Source organism: Microplitis mediator, chromosome 1 (genome assembly GCF_029852145.1).
Source record: "Microplitis mediator isolate UGA2020A chromosome 1, iyMicMedi2.1, whole genome shotgun sequence".
Lineage (NCBI taxonomy): Eukaryota > Metazoa > Arthropoda > Insecta > Hymenoptera > Braconidae > Microplitis > Microplitis mediator.
In genome coordinates, this window is record NC_079969.1 from 25611531 (window position 1) to 25636417 (window position 24887).

General features: G+C 29.1%; 2 protein-coding genes across 9 annotated transcripts in view; one reads left to right on the forward strand and one right to left on the reverse strand.

The window, feature by feature from the left end:
* LOC130676583 (dnaJ homolog subfamily C member 13) overlaps positions 1–24887 on the reverse strand; it is a 70852-nt gene that overhangs the window by 41870 nt on the left and 4095 nt on the right. For 2 of the 6 annotated variants that reach the window (XR_008991452.1, XR_008991451.1), the window contains exons 4-8: positions 24428–24871; positions 23942–24352; positions 19473–23855; positions 17644–17884; positions 17177–17567 (exon numbers count right to left, since the gene is read on the reverse strand). Coding sequence is in view for 4 of the 6 variants with exons in the window: in XM_057482920.1 (XP_057338903.1) it covers positions 17452–17567; positions 17644–17884; positions 19473–23855; positions 23942–24352; positions 24428–24871 (5595 nt within the window). In the remaining 2 variants the exon portion in view is untranslated. Of the gene's footprint in view, positions 1–16555; positions 17568–17643; positions 17885–19472; positions 23856–23941; positions 24353–24427; positions 24872–24887 lie in introns of those variants that run through there. The other 4 variants (XM_057482953.1, XM_057482936.1, XM_057482945.1 and 1 more) reach the window with 4 other exon arrangements.
* Positions 244–12929, forward strand: LOC130676613 (tyrosine-protein kinase receptor torso-like). 3 transcript variants are annotated; one of them, XR_008991456.1, is made up of 19 exons: positions 247–969; positions 2565–2610; positions 2683–2825; positions 2886–3012; positions 3080–3187; positions 3259–3329; positions 3580–3742; positions 3821–3987; positions 5399–5540; positions 5626–5750; positions 5826–6063; positions 6838–7010; positions 7082–7178; positions 7320–7364; positions 8351–8424; positions 8597–8811; positions 9927–10064; positions 10125–10991; positions 11088–12929. XR_008991456.1 is itself a non-coding variant. In XM_057482965.1 (18 exons), exons 1-18 carry the CDS (start codon positions 871–873, stop codon positions 10291–10293), a joined length of 2340 nt encoding a protein of 779 aa, XP_057338948.1. In that variant the 5' UTR covers positions 247–870; the 3' UTR covers positions 10294–12929. The 3 variants fall into 3 exon arrangements, 1 of the variants encoding a protein (XP_057338948.1); XM_057482965.1 differs by having other exon boundaries at positions 10125–12929; XR_008991457.1 differs by lacking the exons at positions 8597–8811; positions 11088–12929 and having other exon boundaries at positions 244–969; positions 10125–10265.

Genomic DNA, 24887 nt, shown 5'->3' on the forward strand with positions numbered 1-24887 from the left:
ATATTTTAAAATCTTTACATTTCCAAAAGTAAGTTATTAATATAGAATAAAAATAATTTATGAGCAATTGCTCATTAACATTTTTAACTTAACAAAGAAAAATTATTAAAATAATAATGAAGTTACAAAAATACAGATTATTCGCGGGAAAAATTTACTCTCAGTAAATTAATATTTATACGAAAAAATTAATAAAAACACGAATGTAAATAAAAATTTATATTAATTCAAGGAAAGATCCACATTAATGTAAAAAAAAAAGTCAGTATCAATATTATTATTATTGTTATTCGAAATAAAATATTCGAGTATATACACCGAACATATGTAGAATTAATTTAGTTCCACTTGATCGGTCATACCGCGTTTAACACTCGTCAATGACACTACGTACTTTCGTATTCGTCCTTAAATATCTATTTCTTTACCATAACGATTATTTTTTTTACTTTAATAATTTTAAACGAGTAAATATAATTTAAATTTTCAAAACTAAATCCGTAAAATTGAGATAAAATTATAAAAATCTTATAAATTTGATAACTAAGTGTTAAAAATTTTTAAAATATATAAATTATATTTTGTCAACATAAGATACAAACGTACATTTACATATTTCTGGTTTGAAAATACTTAATGATAAGCATAATTAGATAAGAAATGCGCGACTTTTCGATGTCGTTATGCGATTAAAATAAAAAGCCAACGTTAGAAAAAATTTGAATTTTTTTTTTTTTATATTTTTCAATATGTTATTATTGTTATTACTATTATACGCGATAAATTTTTTAATAATAAAAAATAAACTATGAATATGCGTCATTTAAAAAATTACTATCTGTTAAAAGTGTTTGTTGTTAAATAAAAATTATGTATTTTATTATTTTTTATTTATTTATTGGATGGACTTTTGGAGAAACATTTGATCGAGCTATTCAAATCGCAGAGTGTATCGTCAACTGTAATACTGTAAGTTATTTTTTGAATTTATTCTATATTTAATATTCAAATTTTTAAAAAGGCAAAAAAATTTTAACATAAATACTTGAGTATGATTTATTACATATGTATATATAAAAATAAAATTTTTATTTACTTTGAATATTTAATTATTTCATTCAAATAATTTAACATGATTTATTGATATCTTCTTAAATATTAAATATGAATATTAAAATTTATTAAGAAGTCCAAAAAAAAAAACATAAATTAACACTCTTTTTTTTCACAACTTTTTTATTTATATTATCTGTCTAAAATTTTTTAATATCGCAAAGAAACCAATTATTAAAGCTGACGATTAGTTGACACAGTTGGCATTTATTAAGCATGTGTATAAATTTATAAATATATGTATTTATAATAAAAACATTTTTAATTTACGTTAACATAGTGATATCAATAGTATAATAAATTCGATCGAATGATATTTAAAATTAAAATTTTATGACTACAGATACGTGTATTTATTTAGACTATCTGATCGATCGATCGATAGTACACTGAACCATCAGGGAAACAAAAATTCAAATGATAATTTTTTAAATTTTTTATTAACTATATTCAAAAAAAAAATCTGGAAACTGCCTGACCCTGCGGGCCAGCCCCAAAACTTCCCGATATTTCCGAGCTCAGAGAGCTCGGAAACATTATTGCTTGTAAATTTTTGAGCTCTTCGAGCTCAAAAATTTGTTAGGCCGGTAAACCATACCTTCACTGAAATATTATAATTTTTGTCCGACGATATCTTTGGAACGAATCAACCGATTTGAACGTTCTTGGTGGCAATCGAAAGAGCTCAACAAGACTTAAAACTGATTACATTTTGAGGTGAATCGGGCAAGTGGTTTATAAGTTATACGCAAAAAACCAAAAACAAAAAAAATTTTTAATATCTATTCTTCGTATAACTTGTAAACTACATGACCGATCTACCCCAAAATCTAATCAATTTTACATTTTGGCGAGCCCTGTCGATTGTCACCAAGTACGGTCAAATCGGTTGATTCGTTCCAAAGATATCGTCGGACAAAAAAAAGATCACACACACACATACACACGGACGTCCATCCGGGAATAGTCAGAATAGCTTCCTAGGACCTCAAAACGTCGACATCTGATGGAAATTCGATTTTCGAAAATCGGACCGAAACCAATAACTTCTCTTTTTTTGAAAATTTGCAAATTTTTTAGCGGGAAGTTTAAAAAGTAACAAAAGCAATTTGATTAACTTTCAATTTTGTTTTTAAATTTGTTAATAAATATTTCATATGTAAATTAGTTTTTAAATGATATTGATGAAAAGCGACAAATACTTTTAAAGTATTACAGATTTCGTCGGATGCATAAATGCATAATATATATATTGCATTTTGTTTACTTCTACAGGAATAACTTTAATGACTTTTATTTAAATTTATTTAAAAATTTTCCAATGTCAAATTGATCAAAGATGTTTTTAAAAAATTTTTCCTGTCGAGACTAAAATCTGCCCCTGGTGTATAATTTTTGTTTTCTTTTATAAAAAAAAAATAACATAATTGTACTAATTTATACCTTTTCAGAATTCGTGTCAAAATGATTGTTATGAAAACATTTATCCTCAACAAGGTAAATAAAAATAAAAGTAATTAAATAATTTATTAATTTCGTGATAAATTTCAAAAAATGATTATTTTTTAGAGATAAAGAAACTTTCTATGAATGCTAATTTTAACGCAACTTTACACTGCAGAGATATTAATTTTTTGAGTATTTTACACAATCCAGGATTGTTTGTTATTGAACAAAGTACAGCTAATAAACTTTGGAATAATGCACAAGTTGTAAGTATTTCGAATTAAGATACAAAAATTTTAATTATTATAAAAAAAAAAAAAATCTAGATCAATGGAAAAATTTCAACATTTTCAAATTTAAACCCTGGATCTAATTATCGTTATCGCGCACATCGTGTGACGGGTGACGGAATTTCTCAACCAGAAATATCATCTTGGTTTACTACAACAAAAAGTATATTTTATTATTATTACAAAAGAACTACATGATAACTTGATATTTTAATTGATATTTTCTTTAGTGAATAGTGAACCTGAACAAGTGAAAGAAATTTTCGTAAACAATACAATACCCGAGCGCATGAATTCAAAATATTTACAAGCAGAAGTTATTTTTAGACCAGCTGAGGGTGAATAATTTATTTTTCATCAACAATTCACTTTAATTAGCTTTTTTATTAAATAAATAAATAACTTTTAGATCTTAACTGTTTTTATGAAGTACTGTCATGGACACGAGACGGAGGCTTATCAATTGGGAATATTAATGCAGTAAGTATTTAAAGAGTATTTGTAAATATTTATGTTTTTAATCATGAACTGAATGCTCAAGATTAACGAATTAATGAATGAACTTTGATTCAGTCACCCGAGTAATTGTTTTCTTATATAGTGTAATATCGTTTGTAAAATTTCCTTTGACATACATTTAAATAGTCCAATTGATTAATTCCTATCTAATCGTTAATACAGCTTTTGATAAAAAATAAAGTTTTTAACAACCATACACTTTTTCTATTAGACAAAAGCTTTTAAATTTTATCTCCATGGCCTTGATTATAATCAAAATAACACATTAATAATATCAGCTAAGAATGGAGGCTTCTCATTGAATAGTAAAAATTTAACTTATAGTTTTATTACACCGACGTGTTTAGATGTTCATAAAAATTTGACTATCTGTCGTAAGTATTTTTTATTTTTTTTTTTTTCATAATTCTAAATCGATCAACTATAACTCTATTTTTTTATTTTAATATTAGCGCCTAATGCAGTCGATGGATTAAATGTATCTCAAGTTTATTATTATAATGAAAAATGTAATTTTACTATTTCTTGGGATAAACCAGATTTCATACCAGATAATTATACTATTCAAATTTTTACGTTCGATAAGAATGAAGAGCCTCAATTAATTGTTGTTCCAGGAGTGAGTATTGATAATTGTATTTTCATAATTAAGGGATCATTCCGGTTTATGAAGTCCCGGGAAAAAAAGTTTAGATCTGCCTAGATCGAATCAGATCAAATTTGATCAGGTCTGATTAAATTTTATATATGAATAAGTAAGGTACCGGTGGGTAATAAGGCCTAGCTAAGGGAGATTTTGAATAGAATCGAAAATATTGCGTTTAATTATCGAAATGTATCATTAATTTTTGTTTCAATACATTAGCCATAAAATATAATGAAGTAATGGTAATTTTTACCATAAACAAACAAAAAATCAAACTTTTACAAAAACCATACGAATAGGCCTTATTTTACTACGATAGGGTAATAAGGCCTGCGGATTAAACAAACTGTAATAGTTAAACTTATTAGAGATAAATCATCACTTAAATTTAGCAACAATACTTTTTAAGAGTCAGAAGACTAGATTGTTTTTTAAAATTTCTTCTGCGCTACGACAGCATATGACGGATGATAAAATATAGAAGACAAGGAACGTGGTATCGAAACTCTATAAACTTGTCGTAACATTTCTATGCAAGACCCTTCTACTAGAGTAGCCTTTAGCGGAGGCGGTTATTTTAAATATCATTTCTGTCACTTAGGCCTTATTACCCGACAGGCCTTATTACCCGCGGGTACCGTAAGGTAATTGTTAATAATAATAATTTTAGAATGAAAACTGCATCACATAAAGAAAAATAATATTATTTTAATTATAATAAGTACTAATAATAATCCATTTCCTTAATTGAAGTTAGAATTTTCTGTAATTTATTATAAAAAATTAAACTATTATCAGCATTTGCTGTATATTTTGATAATTTTAATTGAAATTATTTTAAGCATTGTAAGTGCAAATAAAATCCAGAGTAAGATAGATTATTATTAATCACAATATTAATAATGCTAATGATATTAATAATGTGAGTATTATTATTAATATTATAATTATTACAATAAACTAAGGCTTACAGGCCCTAAATCGGACCTAATTTTAATTTTCATCAGGTCCTAGATTGAGCCCGCAAGTGCTGAAAACGGAAATTTGTAGCACCTCAGGGACCAAAATCGGACCTAATTTAACATAGAAACAGACTCTATTTAGAGCCTCCAAGTCCGAAATAGGTCCGACTTTAGAAGGCTTTAAATGTGCTCTAAATTTCAACTCGGGCTATGAACAGATCTGATTTCATCTGTTCAGATCAAAGTAGATCTAGGCTGATATAACTTTCTCCCTAAAAATTAGCTTGTCTAGATCTGAACAGATCTAATTTAATCTCGGCAGATATATACAAAATGCAGATCAAAACTTTTTTTCCCGGGTTTCCAAAAAATCGATTTTTAATAACTAACAATTTACTCTTTTATAAAAAAAAAATATTTAGGAATTAACTGAAGCTATTGTTTCAATTAATAAAACTGGAATACGTTATATGATAAGTATTATAGCTGAATCTCTTGGTGGCACTAGTCCACCAGTTTCTATTTATCGAACATTTGATCACATGAAAAATAATTCAATAACAGGTACATAAAAAAAAAAATAACAATTTGGTTAAATTTAAAACTGATTATACAACTATGATTAAATTTGATTAAAATTCGTTTTTAGTGTTCAATGAAGTTGCCATAGTTTCTCCAATAATAATATTAATTATAACACTGATAGCAACTATATTACTTTACTTAAGACATCGAAGAAATAAGGAAATTCAACGACAAAATAATTATTGTTCTGTAATTATTTTGTGTGACATTTTTATTACATTGATTAATTATAAATACTCATTATTATTTTTTGTTTTAACGCAGAATCTCAAAGAAACGGTAAATCTCAACCCATTATATAAAAAGTATTTAAAACCAACTTCAGTGACTGATAATAAAATAGATAATGATTCATCATTAACTAATGATAATTTTGAAATACGTCCAATACAATTGCAAATAAAAGATATTTTAGGTAGTGGTATTTCTGGTGTTGTAAGACTTGGTTTACTTGAAATAGACCAACATAAATCCATAAAAGTTGCTGTTAAAATGCTTAAAGGTATTAAAAAATTTTAATATTAAATACCCATATAACAATTTTTTTAAATTCTTGAGCAAGTCTGGTCTCAAGATTGATAGATGCTAGTGTCTTTTTTTACATATGTGTCTTGCTGCAGATATTTGTGGCTCGATTTGAATAGCAAAGTCTAGTGCAAGCCTTACACAAGAAATTCGTACAAGATTATAACTCAATTTTGGAGGAAGACTATAGTTGAAAATAGTTGCGCATAGCTTACTCAAGATCTGCGCAAGGCTCAAAATTGATCTCGAGCCTTGAGCACATCTTAAGCAAGCTATCCCGTGTAAAAAAAAATGTTGAGAAAAGGTTGAAAAAGTGTTGACTATTCTAAACTTGAAAATCGATTTGAAAATTCTTGAAAATAGATTTTTTCTGAACGTTTAAAAAAATTCGTCATTGTGTCACGTTTTAAAATTTAGAATAGTCAACACTTTCTTAACCTTTTTTCAGCAATTTTTTTTTTACATGGGATGCGTAAGTACCTGCCGTAAAATACTGGTGCAAGAAATGCGCCAGTAACTTTTCAACTGCATCGTATCTAAGATATCTTCAATATTCTTGTGAAAATGCCGTAAGCAAGTCATGCAAAAGCCTTGATAACGATTTCTTGCTACATGGTCTTACACAAGACACATACGTAGAAAAAGGCATAGTGACTAGGGGTTTTGCTCAAAGCACTGGCACCAAAACCTTGCTCAAGCATGTGTTACTAGGGTATTTACACAAAATTATTATTAATAATTATTTAAATAGACTGTTCAAGTTCTGACGAAATAAGAAATTTTCATCAAGAAATTTTGATAATGAAATCTGCTGGTATTCATCCAAACATTGTATCGTTAATTGGATGCTGTACATCAAATATAAGACCGATGCTAGTCGTTGAATATTGTAGCCGCGGTGATTTACAAAGTTTTCTTAGAGATGTAATTAAATTTATTAATTAATATAATTATTTATAATACATTAGTAATGTTAGTTAATTTTTTTTTTTTAGAAATGGGAAAAAATATTGTCTGATTCATGTAAAGATAAAACTCATGATAAATCATCAAATAACGCATGTCAGAATCCAAATTATTTTTCATTGTCAAGTACGTTTATGTGAACATAATTTAATTAACCGTCAATTAGTTTTGTTGATGTAATAAAACGTCATAAAAATAGTGTTGAGTACATTTAGTTAATTGAGCTCAATTAACCTTGATGAATAATCAATATATTGTTTTTTCTAGAGGGTGAAAACGCAATTTCAAATCAATTATATGATGTACAACAAGGTAATATCAATCGAAAATATTAACTTATATACATGTAATAACTATCATTTTTATTCCACCTACATCGAAAAAATAAATTTGAATATCTGATTAGCCAGTTATAAACAAGCCAGCTTCTTTCTAATGCGACTTTGCGGGATGAAAATCATCGGGTTATTCTATAGGGTAGAATACGTCGAATTTCTGACTGCGCAATTAATTGTTAACTTCATTTCAATGGTGTCAGTATAGTATTTTCTCCATACCTGGACCGAAAGTTTAAATTCCTGTCCTATTTAGTGGAAAAATTTAACAGCATGCGCCATTAATCCTTCAAACAAAGACAAAAATTGAAGCTCTCAAGTGCAGATCTAGTAAAAAATAGTATACGAACTAATGGGGAAGGGAGGATGTCCCAATCTGCGTGTTTGCCACCCTTACCTTCGGCCTGGGCAGGCAATTACACACACGAGTTGTAATCGCAGCACTTGCCTTTGGCTCGGACAACCAACCTCACCCTTATTTGAAATAGTTTTATTTCATTTCTTGTCACACAATGCACTACTATATCAAAATTATAAAACTCCACGTGTTGAAAAATAATTTTTTATTTGCAATATTTTATTTTACTAGAAGACTTTTGCGCGCTGACGTGGACCCATTATTTTTTACCTCTCGTAATGTTTCGATAACTATCTTCCACGCTGTCCTTATGAAAAAGTCGCTATCAAAAATATTTATCATGGATGCATGTTATCTCTATTAGCCGCAAATATGATCAACCATCTCCATAGCAACCGTTGCCATGACAACAGTCCTCATAGCAACTGTTGCCATGGCCAACCATCTCCGTAGCAACCGTTGCCATGACGACTATAAGCGACGACATAACTCCAATTTTTTAGGATAGATTTTTTACTCTATGACTAAAAAATATTGTTTATTTTTCAGCTTGATAAATATATGTATCGTTTTGATAATTAAATTTATATATATTTTTTGTTTAGGATTACTTGATAAAAATGAAGAACTAACAGTAGAAAATTTATTAAGTTTTGCACAACAAGTTGCTAATGGAATGGTAAATAATAATTTTTATAAATTTTATCGAATTATTATCTTGGAAAAGGAAATTATTATATAATACTTTCAAATATTAAACAACTACTACGTTTTTTTTTTGTTTTTTTGTATTTAATGTCAAAATAAATAACTTGATATAATATAGATAATTGTTTTAAAAATGATAACAGGAATATTTATCACTCAATCGAATAGTTCATCGTGATTTGGCAGCACGGAATATTTTAGTTTGCGATGAATTGACTGTTAAAATTTCTGATTTTGGATTAAGTCGAGACGTTTATCGTGAAAATGTATATAAAAAAGAAGGTAATGGTAAACTACCGCTTAAATGGATGGCTATTGAAGCTTTGACCCATCAAATATATACAACACAAAGTGACGTGTAAGCAAATTAATAAACTTGATAAAAATTTTTAGCAAATCACCCAGTTGCCAGCTCACATACATATTTCATGACTTCAAAATATAAATGTATTTTAAAAAATCTAAAAACCGCCTGACCCTGCGGGCCAGCCCTTCAACTTGCCGCTATTTTCGAGCTCTTGAGCTCGAAAATACTATTGTTAATACATTTTTGAGCTCTTCAAGCTCGAAAATAGTAATGTCGCACCTTCCATTGCGAAAATTCAAGTAATGGACAATCATAAAAAAAAAATATTGAAGTAAATCGTTGTTTTTTTTATTTTACAGCAGCAATATCTTTGGAAATAATGAACCGATTGTGTCGTTCAAAAAGGCGTTTGACATTTGACGCAGTTATTCGACCTCTAACACTAAAAAATTGTTATCAATTAGTTCAACGATTTGAATTTTATTAGAAAAAAAAAACACTTTTTCGAAATTCTTTCGACACTGATTTTGTTTTAACAAATGAACTGATTTTGATAGTTAAGGTGGCATTCGACGCGACTTATAGTTTAAGAGCTGATTAGATTTTTGGAATCAATTAATCGAGTATATTACAAGTTATCAAAAAAAAAAAACATTTTTGAAAAAATTTTATTTTCGAAATATCTCCGAATATACTGTAACGATTATGCTCAATTTTTGACAAGAGTTGGAATTAATGAGTCGCTTCAAAGCCAAATCGGTTCATTTGTTCAAAAGTCACAGAATATTTACATCCATACACTCGGAGATCATCTTGAAAATAGTCAGAATAACTTCCTAGGACCTCAAAACGTCGAGATCTGTTGAAAACTCGGTTATCAAAAATCGGACCGAAACCAAAAACTTCTCTTTTTTTTTTTGAAAATTTTTTATTTTCTTAACGTGAAGTTAAAAAATTTAGAGGGCTCGTTTTCAAAGCGACTGGTGACTGGGAAATTTACCTTCCTAATAATTATTTATTTTCATTTCACTATTTGATCAAAAAAATTTTAATCAATTAAGTAATCGAAAATATGTTTCAATAGAAATATAATAAATGTATAAGAAATTTAATAAATTAAAAAAAAAATTTTACCAAGTAAATATTTTTTTTTTTTTTTTGAATAGATGGTCATTTGGAATACTTTTATGGGAAATAGTAACACTTGGATGTAATCCTTACCCTGAAATACCAACGAATATGCTTTTACACTTTTTAAAATCTGGTTATCGGATGCCAAAACCATCAAATTGTGGTCAAGAATTGTAAGTTCATATTCAAATAAAAAGTAATAAAAAAAAAAAATTAATGAATTTAAATTATAGGTATGATATAATGATAGCATGCTGGAATTCATCACCACGAAGTAGACCAACATTTACAGAACTTAAAAATTCACTTGATAAATTAATGCCAACAATTACTGATAAACATGAATATATAAATATTAATGACTTAATACAAGTGCCAAATAAAAGAGAAATATTAGATTAATATACTAGTAATTACAAAAAATAAATAGCTGATATAAAATTTAACTATTTTTCCTTTGAATTTTCGGATATTATTTAAATGTGTCTCTACTAGTCTGCATGGATAAATTCCATCATCGGATAACGGCGGACTGACGATACTTTTTGTTTCATTAAATAAACATCCCAAGTAGCACACTTGGCTTTGTGACATCTATAAGATGTCAGTTTTGAGGCTGATTTTGACCTATCGATAAGGCATCAAAATGCTGACAAAAAAATCGGAAATTTATATCATCGAATAAATATCTGCTTAAAAGACTTGACACGAGTGACAACAAAAAGTAAATTACTAATAAGTCATCTGAATGATTTTTTAATTGAAATGACTTTTGTAAGCTGGGAAAAAGAACACAAATTTTCAATGAATCCTAGAGCCAACATCTGTAACAGTTACAGACAAAATAAAATTTGTCTTGTTCTTTGAACAGACATCTTTATGACATTTTAAAGCTGTTTCTGTGCTACTTAGGATTACAGTTTCTATGAAGTAAACGTCATTTTACCTCAGAAATTAGGCATTTTATTCAAATGTCGATTAAAATTTTTAAAAATTATTATTCTATTCTAAAGTTTCGGACTGTCAATATGCACAATGTGATAAAAAGCCAATGCAGGATTAAGTGATTCATAAGACAACTGTCAAAACTTGAATTCTGGGTGTGTAAAGTGACATAAATGTCATCAAAGATGATAGTTTTGCTAGTACATTAACAGACTCATCACTAAGACTAATGTTGACATACTCTGCTTCAGACTACCTTTCAACTAGTAGGACCGGGGTCAGAACAGAACTCGGAAGTAAACTTTAATTCGTTAATTCAGCAGTGGTTGAAAGCAGATAGAAACTCATTCCTACTAGTCCACTAGGCTCCCTGGTTAAGAAATATTATTTGAAATGATTTAAAACAATTTGAATCGACTAAAGGCTGGGAAAAAGCCATTTGTTTACAACTTCCACTTTAGACGATCCAATTTACAATATTTTTTTTTAAATACTGAGAAAAATATATGTGACATTTGTGAGGAAAAATTGAACGAAGAAATTCAATTTTTTAGAAAAAAGCCTTTTTACGGTGAGCTTTAAATTAAAATATCTCAGAAATTGTGCATCTATTTACATTTATTGCTCTTAAGTTGTATATTATTTTATAGTAATCGAATAATTGAAGTATATCAACTTCAATTATTTAAAATTTGCAATGTATTTTACAATTTTTAAATAGGTTTTTTTGCATACCACCGTCTGTCTTATGGCAGTTCATAATTGTGTTATTTTAATCGACTTATTTGTTGTATGAAATTGACATCACATCAGTTTACTGAGACTGTTTTTTTAAATAACATTCAAATCACTAATGTTAGTTAATCCGCCCTAAAGCTTAATGGAATAACTAAACTTATTAATGGAAATTATGGTTATTGACTGATTAAAACTCTAAAAATATGTAGAGCCTTGAAACGGAACAATGACCCAATTATGTTTCAAATACAGAAAAAACAATTTTATAGTTTACTTTCATTATCATGTGCAAAATTGTTTATTATACATACATACGGATCCGTGGAATATAATAACTTTGTTTGTTTTTTTTTTATATTCATATTTATGTTATATATACATATACATATTCTTAATAGTAATAAAAAAAAACTGTAATAATAAAACGTAAAAGTAATTAATATTTATGATTAAAATTTTTATATAAATGAGTAAATGAATATTATTTAAATATATTATGTTTACAAATAGTACAAGTATTGTTGTCAACAACTTTCATTTTGTATAGTTAATAAGTCCCTCCTCTTATTTTTTTTTTTATTTTTTTTTTTTTTTTACGTTTTACTTCTCTCTTATATTTATATCTTTTTTATTTTTGTTGGAGTTTGAAATTATTTTGAATACATTTTTAGACATCACGAGTCCCATTAACGTTGGATGAATAAATCATTAATTAAACAATTAATCAATAAATTAATTATAAAAAACGTTTGAATGTTACAGGCAGCTATAGAATTTACTTAAATTTCCAAATATGTTATTTTAAATTAAAAATTACTGTAAAATGGTACTGAAATTTTTATTTTTCAATTAAAGTATCTTCTTATAAAGTCAAATATATCAACTCGGTATATTAATGATAACCCTGATTAGACAACTGAATTCGATCGAATTAAACCGAATTCAATTTTTAATTCTATTTAATTCAGATAAATTCTTTTAATTCGGTACCTAACTTAAAAATGAATTCTGTCTAATTCGGCAGGAAAACCAGAATTTGTCCAAATTAAAACGAATTTAAATAATTCTATTCGGTTTAATTCTGATTAATTCGAAAATAATTTTCCATTTTCTGGTTCTGAATCCGAATTAAAACGAATTTGAAATTTTTAAATCGGTTTTATTCTGTTTTATTCGAATTCAAATTTTCAATTCAGTTTAATTCTGTTTTGCAGAATTTGACAGAATATAACAGAATTAAAATTTTTAATTCGGTCGAATCCAGTTGTTTAATCAGGGAATGAGAAATTCTTTAACATATTCATTAATTGCATACTATTATTAAATAACATTAATTCAGAGTCGTTGATGTCTTTATTCATTTAATTTTTTTAGTCATCGGTTAATTTTTATTTAAAATTTAGATTATTAATCACATATATTAATGCTTCTCTTGATATATTATTTGTTTATGTATTTACAATAAATTTATTGTAAATTAAAAAATCTATCTAATAGATATTTTTATTTTTATATATATTTTTTTTTAATTCGATATAAAACAAATTTGATATTTTATATATATATTTATATGTATGTATACACATTAGTGTGGTCGTTAAAAATGAAATTTTCTGAGACGCTCCATAAAAAGCTTTTTTTAAGTGAAAAAATACGTGGGGAATTCGATTTTTTTTTTTTTTCAGTAAAAAGAACACGTGCCTCAGGACGATCAAAGTTCATTTTTCGATACAGTCGCGGGTTTTTTTTTAAATATCTCATGAAATATGCAGATTAAAGGAAGAAATCATAGTAACAGTTTTGTAGAAAATTTAATTCTTGACAAAAAAGGTCTCAATTATTTTGTTTATAAATTGTGTATCTTATGAATCGAGCATTTTAAGGATTACAAATGTTGAAAATAACATTTTTCTAAGTATATAGAAACTGTAACAAGCATTAATGATTGATATGTTACGAGTTACGAAGTTGTCTATATTTAAGAAAAAACGTTATTTTTAAAATTCGTAATCCTTAAAATGCTCAATTGATAAGATCTAAAGAACTTTTTTAAAATATCTTCGTAAACACACATTTTATTAAAAAAATGAACATGACCTTTTTTGTCAAGAATTTAATTTCCCACATAATTGTTTCCCAGATTTTTTCCTTTAATCTACATATTTCATGAGATACTTAAAAAAACGCGATTGTATCGAACAATGAACTTTGATCGTCCTGAGGCACGTGTGCGTTGTACTGAAAAAGAATAACCGAATTCCCCACGTATTTTTTCACTAAAAAAAAGCTTTTTATTGGGTGTCTGAGAAAATTTAACTTTTAAAAACCACCCTAATATATATATATATATATGAATTTTTTTTATAATATAGTATCTTTAAGTCTGTACAAAATGGTTTAAATAATCGTAAGTAAAGAAATGAATTTATTTATTCATTTAAATAAATTAATTTTTATAGTTGATAATAAAATTAATTTTAATAGAAAATTAATTAAAGAAGTTGGATAATAAAAATTTTTCAAATTTAATTTTTATCAAACATGAACATGTTTTTTTTTGTTTGAAGAATTACTTTGTACAGAAATGTTCAACATTATCTCATTTAATTTTTTTATGGCAGTAGGCCTCAGTTGTCAATCAAACATCAATTATCAATAATTTTGTTTTATAATTAATAATAATTAATAACAATAATAATTTTTCATTATAAATTTATAATGAAATGAATTAATAAAAAGATAATAATTAATATTTATAAAAGAATTAATAGTTTCTTTTACTGTATTTTATATTTTGCATAAGCTACTACTTGTTTATAAAAATTTTTTTTATCATTAAAGCGATGAAAAAATCTATAAATTTTTTATGAGAAATTTGCTGCTGATTGATAAAAAAATTTTATTTTGTCAGCAAAAGTATTTTTATCTTGATAAATTCTATTGAAAAGAAAGGATTAATAAAATATGATTACTTTTATTAAATTGATTTCAGTTATAAATATAATAGAAAGATTATACTTTTTATAAATTTAAATTCGCGCAATAAAAATAGAAAATAAAAAAAAAAATATTTCAATGACCGGCGTTATCAATACAAAACATGACTGTAAAATGAATTCACCAAAAAATTTATTGTAATAAAAAGCTGAATTATTTTGAATAAATTATTAAAAAAAAAAAAAATTCAATGAGTTAAAAATTTATTGAAAAAAAAAAATTGTGTTCTTTTTTTGCAAGTGAAATGCGAAGTTCTGTGGATATTTGATTTCGATATAAATTTGAAGGAGGTATTCTTTCTTTGCCCAAGTAGCACAGAGACAACTTTAAGATGTCTTTTAAAAGGATTATACAAATTTTTTCTGTCTCAATGTCACCTTTTTCTACCAATTCCATGAGAAATTTTTGAGCTTAATATTAAAGTTTTCATTTTGAAGTTTCTAAATATTTGCTTGCGCCGTTTTTGATAATTTTAATGAATTTAAACATCCCGAATTTTTTATGAATTGTGTAAGCTTTCATCATTACATATTTTATTACGTGTATATATTTTCGATTCTAACCATATTTACTCAAAGTCAGTTTATCAATTCCAGATTTTAGTAATACGTGATGAACTTAGTATTGCTCGTACATTTATATATAAATATATAAGTATATTAACAATATTTGAATCTCGGATTGAAAAACTTATCTTCAACCATAGTAAAAATAAAAAAGAGCCGCCTTCGTTTTAAACTAAGCGCGAGCTAGTGAAAAATCAGGAAGGTGCTGAAAGGGAAGACGTCCATTGGACAATTTCCAATTGGAAAAGTTACTGATAGGACATATCCCAATAACCCAGATCCCTATTACCTGAATTACCAATTACTAATAATCCCGATAACCCAAATTTCCAATCACCTAAAATCCCGATCACCAGTAATTTCAATTACCAATACTACCAATTACCCAAATTTCCAATAATCCAAAATTTCGATAGTTTAATTTTTCGTTAACCAGAAACATTGATGACAAGACATTCCGATTGGACAGGTTTCGTAAGCTCAAAGTCAATTTTTTTGTTATATAACAAAGCTCAAAGAGGATTTCTTCGTTATGTAACAAAGAAATTGACTTTGAGCTTACGAAACCTGTCCAATCGGAATGTCTTGTCACAAATGTTTCTGGTTAACGAAAAATTAAGCTATCGAAATTTTGGATTATTAGAAATTTGGGTAATTGGTAGCATTGGTACCTGAAATTACTGGTGATCGGGATTTTAGGTGATTGGAAATTTGGGTCATCGAGATTATCAGTAATTGGTAATTCAGGTAATAGGGATCTGGGTTATTGGGATATGTCCTATCGGTTACTTTTCCAATTGGATCCTGTCCAATGGACGTCTTTCCTGCTGAAAATTTTCGAAAAATCTACCTTCCATTCTGACTTCCAGATGGCATTTTTTTGGTATAAATAAGACATGCAAATATTGGTTCCGGATACAGACAAAATTTGTCTTGTTTTTCTGGCTTATGTAAATTAAAAAGTTGTTTAGATAACTTATTTTTTCAACATTTGTAATTTTTTTTTGTCGTCACATGTGTCAAGTCTTTTAAGTAGATATTTTTTTGGTGACATAAATTTATGATCGTTTTGTCAACATTTTGGGGCCTTGTCGATATGTCAAAAGACAGCCTAAAAACTGATGTCTTGAAAAATGTCTCAAAGGCAAATGTGCTACTTGGGTGCTAATAAAAAACAAATGATTTTTTAGCGGTTATTATTCTCTAATATTTTAAAAATAATTCTAACGAATTTTTTTGTAACTTGAATAGTTAGGGTGTGTTCAGAAACACACTCTGGAAGAGAAATATTCAACTCCTGTGTTCAGAAATATCCTGTGGTTGAATCAGAGGTGCGATTTAACATTACAAAGGTACTAATCGCATCTGGATAGGCAATTTTTCATCTCCAGAGTGTATTTCTGAACAAGCCCTTATAGTTTTGAAGTCGAAAATGCGTCATTTAATATTTAGCTTTACTTTGTTTTTTTAAATGTCAATAAAATTATTTTAAAAATATAAATTTTTATAATGGTATCTATCAAAAAAAAAAAAAAAATGGACGTGAAAAAAGAATATCTCCTTTATCGATGTCATAAATTTATGAAAATATAAAATACGAACTTTTGTCAAAAGATTATTATCATAAGTGATTAAAAAAAAAATATCATTCATTCAGCAGGCGAGACTTCCGGAAATAAAATAAAATATATTTAAATAATAAGTACGACAATTAAACATGGCCTTTTATAATTCAAAAAAATTAATTTTTAAACTGAACCCAGATATTTTGTTCTAATTTATAAATTTAATCAATACTATTTAAATCAATACTTTTTTTATCAATAAAACTAAAATAAAAATTTTCAACATTTATTTTAAAAAATATAGTACAGAAAAAAATGTAATATTAATTTTAAAAATTAATTATTTTAATTATAAATAAGCCTTAATATTTATTATTTAAAAGTATTAGTAAATATAATTTTATCGCGTTAAAAAATCTACTTTAGATACTTTTAAAAATCTAAATATTAGTAGTTATCAATTAATTTACTTACTTAAATTTCAATTCTATTGCGCAGATTATGACGAAAAAAAAATCATTCAATAAAATCCCATTGAAATTGTCTCGAAGCAAAGCAAACTATTTTTTCTTTTAATTTTAAAAATGGAATCATAATAGAAAATCACAGACAAACCGTTAAATGTAGTTGTTCAGCTGAGAACGACGAATATTCAGATGTATTGAGCTTGAGATTGCTGCTACCACTTTGGACATTTATTGTTATTGTTAGTATTATCATTATTATTATTTATATTATAATTAATTGTATCAAATATGATCGTGTCTATTGTTCACACGATCTTCTCTATTGACTGGTGGTGGTGCACTAGGGATTGGAGCACTTGGACCAGCTGTCAGATATCCTGCTGACACTGGCATTCCTGCTGCAAGGATAATTTATCAAATTATTATTGATGTAAAAAATAATTATAATTATTATTAACTTATTGCTGATCTTACCGGTTAAATAACCAACAGTTGGTGTATTTGATATAAATAAATCATGCTTTTGGTCTTTATATTCCGCCCAAACAGATGATTTTTCTAATATCGAATTAACTCTTTCTCCAAGTAATATACTTCGCGTCATAGCTTTCAACGCTTTAACTATTTGGGCTTTAGTCATTGCTGGATTTTCAATTAAATCAAGACGTCCTTCAAGTATATTTAATAAATAAGGTACCATTTCAGCTTCAAGTGCCTTAAAAAAATAATAAATTTTTAATTAAATAACATTAATAAAAATTATTCCACCTCTTTATTATTTTATTTATACTTGTTCCAAATACAAATTACTGAATAATGGAAAAACGTTAGAGAAAAATTATACGTATTAACAGTTTAGTAGCTCAACAAAGACTGACTCATTACAATATGCCGGATTACAATAAGCCCTATTGGTATCTTTATGAGTAACCAATTAACTAGAATAATTACACAGATATATACGTATGTGTGTTTGCTATAATTATTAAATTCTCAACAATACTCTATAAATTATTTATAATAATTAGTGTATTACACACCAAGGGAGGAAAGTAGATGTATCTAAAGATCGGAACGTCTTTCGCAGAACGAAAATAAAAATATCTAGATTTCTGAAATGTTTCGCACATCAGCCGAAAATGGTAATGCGCATTTTCATCCCCCGTCAAAACATCCCCGACAAAATATCTCTGGACATAATATCCCCGATAAAATATCTTTCGATAAAATTTTCACAATTTTCCTGAAAAACTAGCACTCTAAATAGGGAGTTATTTTTTATTTATAAATTCCCACAATTTCCCTGAAAAACAAGCACCCAAATTAGCTGTGAATAATACAAATAAACTTCAAAATTTTTTCGGGGGGCATAATATCCCGGACAAAATACCCCCGAGAAAAAATTTTTATATATAAAATCATATAACTCGATTATATATAATTATATATGAAAAATGGCCAAATATAATCATATATTAGCATATATAATCATATACAATTATATACAATTATTTATGATTATATACAACTATATATGCTCATATATGATTATATTTGGTCATTTTTCATATATAATTATATATAATCGAGTTATATATAATTATATATAATTTTATATGATTATATATAAATATTTTTTCTCGGGATCTTTCGATATAATTTTCACAATTTCCCTGAAAAATAAGCACCCAAATTAGTTGTGAACAGTACAAATAAAACATTTAAATAAAAAAGAGAAATTTTGCTGATAGGATATTTTGTCGGGGGATGAAAACGCGCGGAATCACCGAAAATTGCAGGCCACCCCTAACTACCCTTAAGTCACTTTTAGAGTCAAATTACATCAATTATTTTCATTTTCGTTGCGTGAAAAACGTTCTGATCTTCAGGTACCCAAAAGCAGGGCATTTTAACCCACGTGTATAAAAAACACGCGGATTGGGACATCCTACTTTTCTCCATGGTGTGTATACGATTTTTCACCAGACCTGCACCTGAAAGTTTAAATTCCTGACCTGCTTAGAGTCAAGAAAGTTGTTCTTTTCTCTTATAAGAAAACTAATGATAAAAATTAACGCATGCGCGATTTTTCACACAAACGAAGGCAAGAATTTTAACTTTCAGTTGCAGATCTTTCGAAAAATCGTATACACACCACGGAAGATGTCTCAATCCGCATTTGCTACCCTAGCCTTCTTTAGGTAAACAATTACACACCCGAGAATGTCCTACTTTCCTCCTTAGGTATGTAATATACTAATTTTTAGTTGCGATATTCAAAGCATTAAGAAAAAAATAGTTACCTGTTTAATAAGACGATCTTCATTCGTAGAAAAAAGTCTATTTAATGTTTCACAAGCAACAGCGATCATATCTCTACGTGACTGCATAGCGAGCTTCAAAGGACTAATACAATCCGTTTGGCAAATAGAATTAATACAAATTTCACTAGTAGCCAATTGATGTAAAATAAGTATTGCTGATTTATAAACCGGTGGTTGGCTATTACGTACAGACATTTGCCGACACAATCTTGGTATATGTCCCAACGAGGGTACTTGATCCGCCAAAGCTGGTTGGGCTTGCAATAAACACACCAATGCTTGCGTACTTAATTCTAACATATCCGTATCTACAGTATCTCTCGCCATCAAGGATAAAATACAGTCCATCAAGTCACTCATAAACTCTTTAGGTTTTCTAAGTGCCCATGCAGGACTTGCAATAAATAATCTCAAGTAAACACCACCGACAACCGGTTCATTTGTCGCAGTATCAAAATTATTTTGGGTTTCTGGCAATTTTAATACTGCATTCGGACTACGTTTTTGTAATGAATAATACTCATCTTTTAATTCACCAATAATTCTTGATACACGTATTTTAGAATCATCATCCCAAACTAATTCAGGATTTTCATGTTTTGTTTCAAACATATGTACACATTGTTTAGGTGCATCTCGTATTGCTTCGCCAAACAGTTTTGGTAAAAACTTTGACAAATCAAGTTTAACTTTAGGACCAGCCAATTTATCTGATGACATTTTAGCCAATAATTCAGCAGCTGTTTCACGTATTTGTAAATTTGGCGAGTTACAAAATAAGTCCAGTATATAAATCACAGCACCTTTGGCTAATGCGTCTTTGACTATTTTGGTTGTACTCATTAGCGCATAAAGAGTTTCTAGTGTTAATAATTGACATTCTTTTAGTGTATTTAATGCCAATAGTAAATGAACAACAACTTCATTAGCAGCAATATCATTTACACACTCGTGATTTTTAGTAACATTATTAATAACTTCAAGTGCGCCGCGTTGAATTGGTTTGAAATTATTACAACTTAATAATGTAAATAATAAATTAAAATGACCGATACATTGAATTTCAATTCCCGGATTATTTTTTATAACATTTTTTAAAGCTTCAAGTGCCATTACGACATTTTTTAATTTATCTTGATCTTTTTTAGACAACGTTACGCTATTATTTAATGAACAAATATGATCTGATGATTTTAAAATGAAATTAAGTAAATCAATAGTGAAACTTTTTGGATTTTCAATAGGAAACGTTGGCTGTTCATTGTAAACTTTAACAAATATTTCACCAATTATTAATTCATTGTTGTGTGCACTGTACTTAAAATTACTAAAATCATGTTCAAGGCTGTCATTTCCATTGAGTTTTTCCTGACGTTTACTCTCGAGGTATTCATTCAACTCGGCACGAGTTCCATTGTCCCATATGAGGTACGGATTTGAACAGTTTGAGTTGAGTGTCTTCAATATATTTTCAGGTTTATCTTTGGACAGCTGTCGCGATAGATAAGGAGTCAATAGAGTCTCTAAAGCGGCAACAGTTACCGGATTAACCGGTGTCGCATTATCACCAGTCATGTACCCGCCAAGTCTCGCGCAAGCTTTTATTGCCAACTTAGCTAAATTATTAGCAACTTCTTGTCGATTTTCGTCTTGATTACGTTCAACTCCACCCTCCTCTAAAGTGTAATCATAATTAAACATAAACAAAAGTAAATGCCAGAGTGCTCCTGACTGCAATAATTGCATCTGGAGAATACTATCCGTCGCAAGAGATGACACACACTCGGTCGCGACGGAACACAATTTTGTCAAGTGTTTAAAGTATAATATTCTACATAAATCTTTAATGAGCTGCGGTAATTCAACAATTTTATCACGACATCCCCGGAATCTACCGGCGACAGCAAAACATTTAGTAATATGCGTGCAAACTTGTACAGCGACATCATCAGGTTTACTTGAATTGTTCAGTACACTGACGCAACGTGTGTAAGCATCTAGTAAAACATCTAAACCACCTTCACGTCTCAACTCTTCAGCATTTAATGCCGAGCAATGTACTGTATGATAAGCCAGTTCGCTTGCTGCTGACAAAAGCGGGGCTGATTTTGAAAATAATCTTTCGTCCTCTGTTTCCAGTTTGATTGTCTTTATTAACTGCGGATAACCCGCGTACTTGTATGGACGCAACTCGTCAGTATAACGGTGGAATAATATACTTTGTGTGCGTAAAATTAGGACAATGTTATCAGGATTTGGACCATCAGTTGTCCAACAACTGCGACTGCACAAAAATTCATACGCTTGGTTGACAGCTTCAAATTTATCACGTCCATCAGGATTTTTGTCTGGATGATAACGTTGGGCTAATTTGTAATAAGATTTTCTTACATCAGCTTCATTGTGTTGACGACCGCTTGGAAGACCTAGAACTTTGTATGCCTCATCTACTGTCATTATCGGTGGTTTTTTTTCTACCTCTTTTTTCCACGCATCCAATACGTCTTTTAGTAGATGTACGGGATCAGGTATAGGCCAATTTGGAAATCTAACAGTGTCACACAAATGCCGTAGGTAGAATATTTGACAAAATAATTCTTTCTCTAATTGCGGATAACGCACTGCCGGTATTGCTATGTACTGATAACGGCTCATAGTATGACTTCGTAACCGAGGTGAAAAATCAGCAATATGAGCTGCTACTTTTTCGATTAATGTACGACGCATTTCAGCATTCCATATTGCTTCAGGTGTATCAAAATCACCTAGAAATATTTGGGCGAATTTTTCAGCGCCATGATTTTCAAGATAACTGACCATTGCATCGGGTAGTAATTGTCCTAAAATACTGCGCTGCATAATATCTGATGGTTGCGCTGTATCATCACCACGAAATGCCTGTTTAGTATGAGTTAGCTGTAAAAATCTTGCTATCGGTAAGACATTTGAACCAGTATACATTAATATAAAATAAAATACCCCACTTAAATATATTTTCGATACATCTGGATTGTCTTTCATTATTTCGCACAGTAATGTTGCGACACGTTCAACTAAAACAGGATCAAATGTCAGCAGTAATTGTACAACGTGCGGTAAACACTGCAAATCTGACAATAATCTTTTAACACGTGGTAATGGACGTATGACAGCATTATCTGAATCACGACTGGGAAAATACTCACACATTTGTATCAAAATATTTAATACTAAAGTTGCTAATTCACTTTCATTTACAACTGGCGTTCCTTTGGCAACTAACGTCCACTTTAATTGAGGTACTTGTGAAATAATACGCCAGCCATCTAAACCCTGTGCCCATACTTTTGTTTTATGCGTTAGTTTATTTGTTGTATAGAGTTCTTTTAATTCTTTAAGACTAACTGGACCGGCTCGACGATCTCCGTCATTGTAATACCACTCTTTTTCCAACACTCGCTCCTGTTCAGGACCTGCTTCTATTACATTAGTCTGTGTGGGGACCATCGCACGTGACGTATGTAAGTGAGCGAGTGTTAATAAATCAACAAGTGCACGTACACCGTTTTGATCCATAATATCTTTTACATTTTTACGATGTAATATTAATTTATGTATAAACATTACCAGACGATCACGTTCAGTACGATCTGTACATCGTTCTAACATACCTACAATGTATTTTGTATCGGAAAATGGACCAATGTCTTCATAATAACGCCCATAGACAATAGTCATTGCTTGCAAGCAAAGGCACTTCATTTCAACTTTTGTTGTTAATAAAAATCTATGATACAAATCATTAAAAAATTCATACGACTTTCTTATTGGACTATCTGGACAATCTTTTTCTAATAATAATCTCAAATAATAATCACCAATTTTAACTTCATCAGATAAACATAAATACTGTACTTCAAATTCACGGTGATTCCATGCTATCAATGTACCACCAGATAAATCTTTATCAGAAGTAAATGCACGTATTTCATTTTCTAATGCCGTCCGTAATTCTTCCCGCGTTTTATGATTCCATATAAGATTTGGTAATGCATGATCTTGATTAAATTTATAATAAAATAATTTCCAATTAGCCTCTGATTTAATTCTCTCCCGACGTTTTCTCAATACTATTGGACGTTCTTTTATTTTTTCACGGCGTTCAATACCAACACGGGCACCCCAATGCTGTAACGCATTTTCTACATGCTTTTCAATAACACGCATATGACGTTCCATTGCAATCCATTGTGCGCCACGTTTATTTTTTGATGCATGATCAATAGCCATTTTTAAATTATCACGATTATTCAGTCGCTCCTCTTCAAGAAATGAATCGGGTACTTTTTCTTGTGAGTCTAAATACGTCAATAGACCACTTGGCTATTTAAAAAAAAAGTTATATTATATTACTGAAAAATAAACTAATAATTATTATTCGAGATCTTTTAAAAATTTTATATAATTACCAAGATACGTTTCAATAGTCCCATAGCTGTGGGATGACCAGTAACCCAAAGACCAACGAGATGCCGGCATAACTGCCTGTGAGTTAAAAGTCTGCCGTCACTACCGAGAGTAAACAAACTGTTTAATAAATGCCTTGGTAATGCACCTTCAGCTAGAGCAAGTTCTTGCATTTTAGCAGCAACTTCCGGTGCACCTTCTTCAATAATAGCCCGCATTATAAGTCCAGCGCCTTTAACAATAGCGAGTGATGGATGCTGAAATAATTTAAACAGTGGCCGTCCACGGGACGCAACCATCTCCAGTAAATTGTCAAAATGTTTGCCGTCAGTTGTTTCACTGTAGGGTACACACAGTGCGAATGTTAATAAATCTAGCATCGCAGACACTACCAGCGCGCCTGTCCCATGACTCTGTAAATAAATTAATAAATTAGGAGATAAATTTGTTACTAAAGAATGATAAATAAAATTATTTCATTGACTTACAACATGATTTATCCACATGTCCAGAAGACTTTCCAAAAACTTATTACTACTGAGCAGGCTACTTTTGTTTAATTGTTCCTGCCTTAAATCACAGTCATCATGCATCGCTTGCATCAATGCACAGATACAATCAATAGCCGATTGTGTAACACCACAGTCTTGTCGTTTTAATGCTTTGACAACTTTATTACCAATAGCTTCACGAAAACCTGGTAATGTTGTGAAAGCCATAAAACCAACTTTGCTTGCTACCAATCGTCTCAAAGCATGAAATTGCGCTTCGACTTCAGTGTTTGTATCCAAATCACGATTAACCAACGAGCTGAGAGCACCGAGTATTATTTTATCTTTATTCTCGGTAAATAATCCCTGTAAGTAGTCATTCATCATCCGATGTACCTCAAGTTGCACGGTGGTTACAGTCCATTCGAGCGGTTTCTTACCCTGAACAAAAATTTTT